Genomic DNA, 11520 nt, shown 5'->3' with positions numbered 1-11520 from the left:
CAAGTCAAGTTCCTCACACAGTTCTTTCTCCCAGGCAGCGCAGATATTACATTCTGTACCCTGAATCCCCAATCTCTCCCCGGAACTTTTGCTGCTCATTCTCATTCCTGTCCTCTTCTCTAGCGCCCCACCCCACCCCCAATCCTGGCCACTTCCCACATCTCTCCCCCACAATCTTTTCTGCTTGCTTTGCTTAAAGCGTGGCCTGCTGGATATCTCTGTTCCCTATTATCTTAATTTATTGCCTCATCTGTCCCCCAATAACCTGATTTACCGCCACATGAGCCCCCCCCCTTCCTTTGACCTGTGGCCCCATTTCTCTCCTCCTGCCTGGCTGTCTGGAGCCCCTCCGTTCTCCTCTGGAGACGCCTGGCATGCCATCCTCATCCATTTCCCTCTCTCGGCACCCACTTCTAACCTCACTCGCCGTCCTCATCCTCTCTGCCTCTCTCTCCTGGCTTCTTCGGTAAGCAGAAAAGAAGAGGAACAACTGAGGCAGGAGGCGGAGCGGCGGGAGAAGGAGCAGTCGGAGAAGCTCAGGACCCTGGGGTATGACGAGACCAAACTGGCGCCCTGGCAGAGACAGATAATCCTGAAGAAAGGAGACATCGCGAAGCACTAGGTGCTGCCCTCCGAGGGCCCGCTCCTTCCGCCCCTCCCCCGGAGCAGCCGGCGGAGAAGGGATTCGGCTAGGGCTCCGCGGGGACACTGGCCTGGGCTTTTTGTCTCCGGCACCAAGCACGGGCTGGGAAACCGGGGCCTCTCCATTTCCCTCCGATTCCATCCTCGCCCCCTCCCCCATAGATTTCCTCTGCCCTACATCCCTCCCCCACCCCGGGGAAAGTGCGCCGCAGGCCGCTCCCCCAGTGCGCGAACTGCTGCCTCCGGGAGAACCGCGGCTGATTTGCATGCTTGTTTGCGTATGATTTGCATGTTCAGCGAATGTCAAAATGTACAAACGTCTCCCGGGCCCCGTGGGTGGTTGTTTCCTTCCCCCCATCCCCCTCCCTCGCCTTTCTTTGTTGCCGTCACATCGGCAACCTCCGCCCTGACTCCTACTCCCCGAGTTCAGTGGGGCCCACCTAGCCTAGCCTAGCCAAGCCTGGGGGGAGCGGAGGGAAGAGACTGCTGGTCGGGTAGTGCCTAGGGAGCTTGGCTGGCAGCCCTGGGGGCCCAAAGGTTGTGAGGTTTGCCCTTTAATTAGTATTCTCCTCCCCTTCCAACCAGGATTTCCCCAGCCCGCAGTTCGAGATCTGGGTTCATTTCCCGTCCTCACCTTCCTCTGACGGTTTGCTTTCAGTCATTTGTTTACCAGAAAGTGAAAGAAAATTACCCGGGGGCCTGAACGGGCGCCCAGCGAGATACCTCCGCTCCCCGCCCCCACTTATTCCCCGCCCACACGTAGCGCCAGCTGCCTCCTCTGGGGTGCAGGCTTCTGCAGCCACCACATCACCCCCGTAAGCCCTCCCCTCAATCCTGAGGCCCTTTTCCTTGGTCTTTGCCAAGGGAGCTGTTGGGGGTGAGGGGCGGGGAGAGGAGCAGGATGGGGCTTTTGTGGTTTTTTTCTCAAATTTTTTCGGGGGGCACTTTGCTCCCGGCGCTCTGCGGAACAGCCTCGACTGTCCCTTCTTTTTCTCCATTAAAGGAATCCACTGGCTGCCCCAGACTTGGGAAGGGATTTCTTTCGCTCACTCAGTCGATCTGCGCTTCTCCTAGGTCTCGGCCAAACCCGGTGATCTGGTGGGATAAAACCAAGGCCCTATGGGAGGCGGGGCTTTGTAGAGGAGGGCAGAACAAAGACGGTCTGGGATTCTACTTCTCTAGAGAAAAGGCCAGAGCCCCGGAGCCCCAGGGAAATGGACCGAGAAATATTTTGGGTTTTTGTAACATTCTCACCTTCCATGTTAAAATCAATTCCAAAGCAGAACGGTAAGGGCTAAGCAATGGGGGTTGAGCGACTTGCCCAGGGTCACACAGCTAGGAAGTGTCCGGGGTCTCTAGGTCTGACTCTCCATCCACTGAGCTGCCCCCCTCCCCAGAGAACCGTTTTGGGTGCCCTCTCCGTCCTGCCCCAGGCCGCTGGCCCCCTTAGCATGGCTATCGAGTACGTTGTTCTCATTTATTACGCCTTTAGCGTCCTTGAAGAACTCCATCCCTAAACACACAGGCCAGTTTGCTACAGGAGTTTTAATATTGAACTAGAAGAACGAGGCCAGCCTCCAAGCGATGAGAGGTTGGCGCCCTCGGCCCCAGCACAGCTACGCGTGCCAGCCAGCACTCGGGCTCTGGGAGGGACGCTGTAACTGACATAACATGTCTACAAACTTAAGTAACCATACTTAGGGCTTCGTTTTCGGGTGGCCGCCACCTGGGGGGTCTGGGCCACCCTCTCTTCCTTCCCCAGCCCCAGACCAACTGGAGGGAGGGAGGGAAGGACGGAGAAAGTTACGACGCCAAGCTGGCGTCAGTCTCCCCTCCATCTCGGGCACTGTCACGGGCCCCGCTGCAGCCGGCTGCGCAGGTCCTCGGCGCAGCCTTCCAGCCCCATGCGCTCCAGGGCCGCGTAGACCGCGTCCAGCCCAGCGGGCTGCTGCTGGCGCCAGCGTTTGAGCATCTCATATTGCTGGTCGCGAAAGCGGCCAATCTCCGCCTCCACTGCCTCGATCTCCGCCTCCCGAAGGCCCAGCGTTCGCACGAACTCCTTCCAGCGCCGCGCCGGCACTGCGTCCATCACTTCGTACAGCTGTGGGCCCGGCTGGAGAGTGCCCGCCCCAGGGCCTAGAAGCAACGGTCGGCAGTGGGGCCACGGGGGAGGATTCGAAAGTGGTGGGCCCGAGGGGCGAGGGGGCGCGGCGGAAATGCCCGAGGATCAAAGTGGAGAGGCTCGAAGACCATCGCTGCCCTGTTCCCCATCCCGGCGTCTAAGAGAGGAAGGGGCCCGGGCGTTTAAGCCGTCTTGCTCACCACTCCCTCTGCTGGGCGGTTGGCTCCATAGCATCGGCCAGGCATCTTCTGGGCTCTGGACCTCCCGAACCAGGGTAGGGCTGCTAGGACTACAGTTGCCCACGAGCTGCAGGGCACATATCTTTTCACTGTAGCTATTCAGGGGCAAGGATGCTCTGCCTACAGGCGAGGGGCTGATTACCTGGAAGCAGAGAGAAGACCCATTCCCTTCACCGGGCAGTCACCCCTGGGTCCTGCCACACTGACCAGGTGCCACTCCTCCTCACCTCCCAGCCACACCCATATTCCGTACCCACTGGCGTTTCAAGGCCTCCATCTCAGTTTGATCTGTCATTAGAGATAAAAGAGCTAGTCAATCATTTAAGTGGTCTCGGGTTCCCAGAGATCCCTTCTCTAAAAGTCTCTTTCCAGCTCCCATGGAAATCTAAGGGGGGGGGGGGGAGTTGAGGTGGGTTAGGAAGGAGAAGTAAGGCTGGGGGGGGGGAGCTGGAACTTACAATGAGCCCGGGGCATTGGTACAAAGCATTTCTGGTAACTGTAGAACAGGCCCCATCCCAGCAGGAGCAGAATCATTAACACCATTGATGCCAACAAGAAGTACTGAAGCCAAGACCCTGAGAGAGAAGGGGGATCTAGAATAAGTATCTCTATTACCTTTGTTCCTGACCTCCAGCTAAACTCCCACCCCCAAAGAGTCCTCAACCTCCTCCGCCCTCTGCCTGGAGTGCTAGATTTCCGGCAGAGGTCTGAATAGCTCCCAGGATCATTCCCATGGTGGATACCTATAGGGAAGTACTTAGGGGTGTAGGTAGTCAGCCTACCACCAGCAGAAGTTGGGCTGATCGAGGTGGGGAGTCTCGTCTTTATGTTCTCAGGACTGTAGAATGTATAAAGAAAAAGATTCATGGAACTCCCACTTTAGCTATGAATCTCTAAACCTATTTAAACTGGGGGGGGGGGGAATCTAAGCCAATATTTTTGTAAGGCAAAGGATCACCTCCCAGTTTCTCCTTCTTTTGGTTTTTGTTTTAGGTGGAGTGAGAATATTGCCCTATCCTGGGTTTGCCTAAAGTTAGGAGTATACCTGTCACTAAGTCTACACAGCTTTCCTCCTATCTCCAGTGCTATTTATTAGTCTAAACATGTTAGTGAGCCCTAGGATTTGTGTCCAGTCTGATCCAGCTGCCCCAAAACCTATAGCTTTGTCCCCATTCTATTCCTAAATTCAATACTTTCCCAGATTACTCCCTTATCCCCCATTTGAACCCAGGCTCCCTCTTCCCTTGCCCTCCACCCTGTCTTGGTAGCTTGGTGTCAGATTGTACTTCTCAGGCCATTTGCCCCCTCCCCCAGATACCCTCTTCACTTCTTCCAGCTCACTTCCCACCCACTCGCTCACCCCACCGGAAGGGACAATGGGCATTGGTTTGTTACGTGGCGCAGGGTGCACAACTGTTCTGGTCCTGACAGAAGCCTGGCAAACACCTTCCGCAATCAGTGTCTTTTCGTGAACCTAGGAAGAGCCCAGGAGAAACTGACATTGGATCTGGGGGCACCTATGGCCAGGGATTATGGGAGGAAAGAGGAGCAGAGTGGATGAAGGGGAGAAAGGGAGGGACTCACAAGGGGACTTCGTTTGTCGATGCAGGGCTTCACAATCCAGGCATCGAATGCAGACAAAAGGTGAATCAGCCCGGCATAGGCTCACAGAGCATTCTCGGAACCAGCCAGGTGCACAGCCACACTGGGTGTTAGCTACAGTAGAGCAGTTCCGGACAACAACCTGATTGGCAGGACCTGAGAGGAAGGAGGAAGGTCAGAGACCCAGTCCAGTTGAGGCTACTAGAATAGGAGCCACCTTCAGAGGGGAGGGATTTAGAGCATTAGCACCTGGTTCAGTGTGCTGAATTAACTTGAATAATTCAGAGAAACTTCCAGAATTAGAACACAGAGCCAGAAAGAGATCAGTACCCAATCGATAAAGGCAGAGAGAAGGAGAAATGGCCCAAGAGACAATCAGAGAGAGATGAGCACAAAGAAATGTGGGAGTGAATGAATGAATGAATGAATGAATGAATGAATGAATGAATGAATGAATGAATGAATGAATGAGCAGAGGAACTGAGGAAGAAAAAGTAGAGGAAATTAGTGTTTATACTCTACCATTCTCATCACAGGCTTGACATCGGGAGCACCGTTTCTCATTATGATCCTCCCTAGACAGGAAGGTGTCCTCATGACAGGGTTGACAGAAGGAAGAGCCCTGGGATTCTGTGCAGGGGGCTTTCAGGAAATGCCCTACAAATGAGAATTACAACCCTCAGGGCCAGATGATTTTTAAAAAGGGGAGCAGGGGAGTCAAATCCTCCCCAGGCAGACTTCTTGAATGGCTTAAGATGCCCCTGCCTTTTCCATTTTGAAGGTTCCCAGCCCCTTGCTCTCCCTAGTTGATTCAAAGACCCACAATCTTTCCTTCTCATCCCAGAAATCCTGGCTCAGAGCCCATTCAGAGCCTCCCCCTGTCGCTTTCCACTTCAGGACCCCAGCCCTTCCCCTCCAGTTTCTCACCTGCTGGGCAGCTCCTACAGCACAGGCTACTTGATTTATCCACAAAATACTGGGGAGTTGGGCATTTCTGAGCTAGGGAGACCTGGTCTGATTCCATTAGGCTCCGCCTTGGGGAGGTCCTGGGGCGTCTTAGATGACCAAGGTATGAAGCGTTGCTTGCTGCCCCCACCACCAAGAGGAGCACCTGGGGAAGGGAGGGAGGGAGCTGATGGCCTCCTCCAGATAATACTCACTAGCCCTAGGAAGATCAGTTCCCAAACCATATCCTACTACCTATCTTAGAGGGGACATTCTGGAAACCTCAGGTAAAAGGGTGAGAGAATCCTGGGCAAGAGGTCATCTACTAGCCCCCCCCCTTCATCTAAGAGACTCCCAGAAAGGTGTAGGTGCGTGGAGGGGGAGAAGCAGAGAGGAGGCCATCCCTTAGAGGATCTTTATGTCCCTGGACAACGTAGCAGCCCCATATTTGAGAGTTTCTGCTGGCAGCACTTCCCCAGCATCTTCGAAAACCAAGGGGCCTGGGTTCCTTCCAGGGCTAATCTAATCTGCCCAGCCCTGGCCTCCCAAGTGGGCAGAATGATGAGAGAGACTGAGGCCTTCTCTGAGTGTAGATGGGGGTGGGGGGCTTTCCTGCATCACCTCCTGCTGAGAGGAAGGGGGCGGGCTCTTCCTCCTAGCAGAAGGGCCTCATCCTGCCTGCTCATCGAATATCTAGGTCAGGGTAGCTCAAGAAGGGAGCCCAAGCAGGCTGCCCCTAGCCCCAAGCTGAGCTCTCTACATAGGGCTCTTGGGAGCTCTCCCTTAGTCCGCACCCTGGGCCCATTGCCAAGAGGGCTGAGGTCTTGTCTCCGCCTCAGCAACCCATCTGTGGCTGCCATCCTCTCCTCTGCCTCCCCCATTCCTAGGTTGAGATCTTCTGGTTCTAGTGTTCCACAGGCCCAGGTCAAGTTCTCCAGGGCTCCGAGGAAGGGATCACTTTCTCCCTCAATGGCCGGGTTCTCCTCTAACCCTGCCCCCACCCTCACCACCACCACCTCAGCGACTCAAGGTCTCCTCAGGCCAACCAGTGCCCAATGGAGGACCAAAGCCAGCTTTCACCACTGCCAATTCGGCTCTCCCCCCAAGACATGGGCACCCCCTTCTCCCTCTCAACACCCCCACACACACTCACCTGAGTCAGAGCTGTGACTGGGCAGCCCCAGGACAGCATTGCTCTATGTCCTGACAGCCTCCTGACTGGGCCTGGCATCTGGGCCCAGTAGGAGAGGGGTGGGGAAGGGGTGTGCAGCGGTAGGGAGGCCGATGGGGCTTCCCCGCCCAGCCCCAAATCAAGCTCCTGCAGTGCCCCAGCTCCGCCCCCTCCAGGGCAGGGACCGCTTTGCCTCTTCTTGTAACCCCAGTGGGCAGCAGCACTAAAGTAATTGTCGACTGTCTCACCCTTTCTGTCTCTTCTTCCCCCCCCCCCCTTTCTGTCTCTTAAATCTGTCCCCTTTCCCTCTTTCTCCCTATGTCTCAAATCTGTCCCCCTTTCTCTTCTCTCTCCCTCTTCCCCCTTTCTCTTCTCCCCCTCTTCCCCCTTTCACTTAAATCTTTCTGTCTATTCTCTTCATTCTCTCCTCCCTTTCTTTTAAATCTGTCCCTGTCCCCCTTCCCTTCCCATCTCTCTTCACTCTCCCCTTCTCCCTTTCTGTCTTTTCTCTCCCCCTCCCTCCCTCTTTCCCCAGCGTCTCAAATCTCTGTCCCCCTTTCTCTCTTCTCTCCCCTTCTCCCTTTCTTCCCCCTTTCTCTGTCCCTCTTTCTCTGAAATAATTTTCTCTGTCTCTGTCCCCCTTGCTCTTTCCCTGTCTTTTCTCCCCCACCCCCTTCCACTTTCTGTCTTTGTCTCTCTCTCACACACACACACACACGACTATTCCCGAAGTTCCTGGTATGTTTGAGGGTCAGAGGACTTGAGTTCAAAATCTGGATACTCTTTGTAACCCTTCTCTAAGATTTGTTTCTCTTCTGGTTCTAACAACCTATGATCAGTATCTCCTGGGCAATATTAGAGGGTATATTTGATGGATAATAGATAACTAATAGATCAGGTAGTTATCTTTCTTTGTCTACCCTCCTCCCTTTTATACTTCCCTTCCTCCCCTCTTCTTCCCTTCAGTTTCCCCTTCCCCCTTCTTCTTCAGCCTCCTCAGTCACTCAGGGTGAGTTATGATGTTTCAGAGGAAATATTCTTTTCTCTTCTTTATCTCAAAAAAGGGATTATTGGGGAAAACAGGAAAGATAGAGGATAAGGTAAGAGGGGTAGGATTTCCCTATTATCTACAGTGAGTGGTAGGTTGGAGGATATTGAGAGAAATGACAATTCAGTCACTAGCATGAAACAGAGCCAGTCAGAGAGAGATATATGGACTATTGTCCTTCTTCTTCTGCCTTCAAATCAGCCAGGTCACCTCCAACTTGATTATTTCAAGTCCCAGAGATAAACCCAGCTTCTTCCTTCAGGGGCACCACCATCAGCCCAAAGACCCTCAAAACAGTCACCATTGGCTTAGCTCCAAACTGCTTTTCCCGGTAACATTCCAAAGGGAATTTTCCTTTGATTGACAGCTGACCCATCTCCAGCTTCTGGCCTTTGCATGCATTTTCTTATAATTTCTTTCTTCTCCACATTCCTCCATTTTGTCTTTTTTTTTAATGTACCCAGCATTTTTTAATGATACTTACCTTGACTTTGTTTTTCTTTGTCTTTAACTAACTCCTGCTTGAGTTTTTGTGACTTTGTCTTTTACTTTTACACAATTCAATCCCTGGGCCCACTCTTCACTGAAAAAAGTTCTCCAAGAATGTTTTGACTTGATTTCTACTTTTTTTCCTGTGTGGTTACTATACAGCCTTTCTCAAAGCCTCTGTTACTATTTGAGAAATGATGTCTTTAACTTCTGCATCTAGCTCTTTTACTTGTCTCTGCCTGTCTCCTGATTTATTGAATTTGCTATCATCTTATCTTTTTTCTCTTAATTTTAACAGCAGCCTCCTTTTCACCATTTGTTCTATCTCCATGTACCAAACTACATACATTATAGTTCTGGCTTCATAATTCTTTCCTAACCATGTTTGAATATTTTCGTTTAGCTCCTGATTTAATAGCCTGTTGCATTTCCTGTAAATCAGTTGCTTGTTGTGTGGATTTTAGCTTACAATGAGAACAGCAAGTGGAATTTTGCTTGTGTGGTTTTGTCATTTACTTGTTTCTTTTTCAGAAGACAGTCTTTAATCAGGTGTCCTTTCTTATGGCAGAAAAAGCATTGTCTAGTCTCTCTATGTACTGTTTTTTGGTTTGTACACAGGTTTTGTGTATGTCCTAACAGTATTTAGTTTCTTGATTTCCTCCATCTCCTTTTCTCTTAAATTTTTCTGTTAACTAATTTTTCTTTTAAATCTTGCATCTGTTTATGTTGTTCTGAATGATTTTCATGGAGGTAACTTGCGGTTTCACGTAATTCGATCAGACTCACAGTATCATACTTTAGGAAGTAATGTTTAAAAAAATTTTTCAAGTGAGGTGTGCATCCCTTCAAAAATTGTCTTCTCACGTGACTAGTTGATTCCTCACTATTTGCCCCTAAACCCATAATTGATTCAGCCATTTCAGAGAGATGATTTCAGAGAGATGAAGCTGGATGTTCCCCTGTATTTTGCAAAAGTTTTATCAAATCTTGCCCATGCATTAGGCTTGGAGCAACAGAGCTTAATTACTTGGAGCAAGTCTTCCCTACATTTGCTTGTGGGATTTGCAAAATCAAGGTCTTCCCTTTGCTCCTCTGAGGACCAACTAGGCAGGTTGTTTTCTGACCTGTTCTTCTCAATGAATTGGCGATACTTATAGGGGTTAACAGTTCAGACAAGAGAAATTCTACATCTTGGAAATCTGGATCAAAGATCCTGAAAGCATGTTTGAGTTCTTTCTGTGACTTATACGGTTGATCAATAAATTTCGGTACCGTTCCTTCAGAAAATCAAGGTTCTGGGTTGTAAACTGCTTATGCACTTTTGATTGTAGCACACCAGCTGTACTTGATAACTTAGTGATATCCTTTAGTGGAAAATTTTTTTCAGCTTCACTATCAGACTTAGTGTCCTCGTTACTATCATTTCCCTCTGCATTAACCTTTGTTTTCTTTGCCTTTCTCTTTCTCTTTGGGTACACTATCAGTCTGGCCATTCTTCTTGTTCTTAATCTGATCTAGCCCCTTTTCCTTGATACATTCTTCAAACATGTTCTTAACAACATTTTCCAAGTGAGTATCTACCACCATTATCTGTGCTGCCTTTTAGGGGATTACAAATCTATAGATATTCGTCAAATAAGTCAGAGTCTGAATGGCCGCCATGGAGATAAGATAAACTTAAGTCTTTTTGGAATGGCCATTGAGCATCGTGGTGTTGCCCAGGTATTTCACCGAATCTACTATCATACTGGTCATGTTACTATATATGATGCTGTGGATCCAGTAAGCCATAATGGCTGCCAGCACAACTACCCCACAGAGCACTTGCTTGAACATCTTGCTATTTGTTTTTAGGACTGTAAGTTCAGTCAGCCCAGGGTGCCAAGATGTTAATTCTAGAATCTCTGTGGCCCAAATAAGAAATTGGCTGATGCTAGACAAGATGGAACAGTGGTCAGTGCTGGATTTAGAGTCAAGGAGACTCAGGTTCAAATCTCTGCTTGGCCAATTACTATCTAGATGATATTAATAAAGTCACTTAACTTCTCTGGGCTGCTCTTTGAGGGGGTGGGCTTGATAACCTCAAGGTCCCTTTCCCCTGGGTCTATGATTCTATCCTATAGAGATAGATATGGAACCTTTACTTTCTGTCTTAGAAGTATAGAATGTAGCAATATAGTAGAGTCCTACCAATACAGGAGAGTGGGAAGGGCTAGGCAATTGAGGGCAAGTGACTTGTCCAGGGTGCCACAGCTAGGAAGTGTCTGAGACCAGATTTTAACCCAGAACCTCCCATATCTAGGCCTGGCTCTCTATTCACTGAACCACCAAGGTGCCCTCTATGATCCAATTATGATCTTATCAAGAATCATAAGAGAGAAGCATTAGGAAAAGCCTGAGGTTAAGAATTTCTCCCTCTATCACATGTGACAAAACTGTGTGACCAGTCCTTTTGCCTCTCTGTACCTCTCTAAAACCAGGAGGCTGGGCTAGACGACCTCTAAGAGCCTTTCTATGATCCTGTGATTCTCCCCACACCCAATTTACACATGAAGAAATTGTAGAAGAAATTGGAGGCGCAGAATGGCGGTGACTTGCTGGAAGAAGCCACAGAGACAGTTCAGCAGATTTGGGACCCTGATTGAAAATCTTGGATTCTTTATTCCATAACATGCTGCCTACCCTTTGGGGGGCGGGGCAAGGGGAGGGACCCTCTTAGTCACTACCTCTGTCTCTCCCAGCCTCCCTCCCCTATCTCAAGCCACTCAATAAATGTTTGCTACTTGAATCCCCAGTGAGATATTTATGACTGACCAGGTATGGGCTGCCCATCTGTGTGACTCTGGGTAAATCACTTGCACTTACTTCATGTGTAAAATGAGTATAATCCTGCCACAATGGATAAAGCACTGACGTCAGAGGTCCTGGATTCAAATCCCTCCCTTGCTATTACCCATGACCTTGGGAAAATCACAACTTCTCTGGCCTCAATCTGCTTCTGTGTAGAATGAGGGGGTTGGACTAGGAGGTCCTTTTTGGTCTGCGGGGAGGACTAATATTTCTTGTCCTAAGACTAGAGGCTTCTACCACTCCCCACCCCAACAGAAAAAGGCTTGTCACCCCCAGGACAAAGCATGCAGAAGTCCAGGATGAAGAAGACTGAAGATACCGTCCAGCTGGATCTCAAGTGCCCCAGGCTCGAACCCCAGCTTTCCCCCCACAAAGGAAGATGTGGCCACGAGCATGCAGAGGCAAGGGGGAA

The 11520-nt window shown here is 50.4% G+C and overlaps 1 protein-coding gene and 1 long non-coding RNA gene across 2 annotated transcripts; one reads left to right on the top strand and one right to left on the bottom strand.

The window, feature by feature from the left end:
* Positions 1-2171: 2171 nt before the first annotated feature.
* TNFRSF25 (TNF receptor superfamily member 25) lies at positions 2172-5693 on the bottom strand. The gene is made up of 8 exons (XM_056795920.1): positions 5533-5693; positions 5128-5262; positions 4588-4761; positions 4399-4477; positions 3786-3841; positions 3462-3578; positions 3257-3291; positions 2172-3145 (listed from the first exon to the last, which is right to left on the bottom strand). The coding sequence occupies exons 1-8, from the start codon at positions 5627-5629 to the stop codon at positions 2870-2872; spliced, it is 969 nt and encodes a 322-aa protein (XP_056651898.1). The 5' UTR covers positions 5630-5693; the 3' UTR covers positions 2172-2869.
* Positions 2902-11046, top strand: LOC130453913 (uncharacterized). The gene is made up of 2 exons (XR_008911581.1): positions 2902-3038; positions 10739-11046. It is a non-coding gene; the product is annotated as an uncharacterized LOC130453913 (long non-coding RNA).
* The last annotated feature ends 474 nt before the right edge of the window (positions 11047-11520 follow it).

Source organism: Monodelphis domestica, chromosome 4 (genome assembly GCF_027887165.1).
Source record: "Monodelphis domestica isolate mMonDom1 chromosome 4, mMonDom1.pri, whole genome shotgun sequence".
Classification (NCBI taxonomy): domain Eukaryota; kingdom Metazoa; phylum Chordata; class Mammalia; order Didelphimorphia; family Didelphidae; genus Monodelphis; species Monodelphis domestica.
Note: the sequence above shows the minus strand (reverse complement) of the source record. Positions and strands in the feature narration are given on the sequence as shown.

Excerpts from the sequence above, each read along its gene's own strand:
- TNFRSF25 (XM_056795920.1), bottom strand. The coding sequence starts at position 5,629 with ATGGAATCAGACCAGGTCTCCCTAGCTCAGAAATGCCCAACTCCCCAG. Across the intron at positions 4,478-4,587 it reads TCGACAAACGAAGTCCCCTT|GTTCACGAAAAGACACTGAT; the intron begins GTGAGTCCCTCC and ends GGCTCTTCCTAG. Across the intron at positions 3,146-3,256 it reads AGGCCTTGAAACGCCAGTGG|GTAATCAGCCCCTCGCCTGT; the intron begins GTACGGAATATG and ends CTCTGCTTCCAG.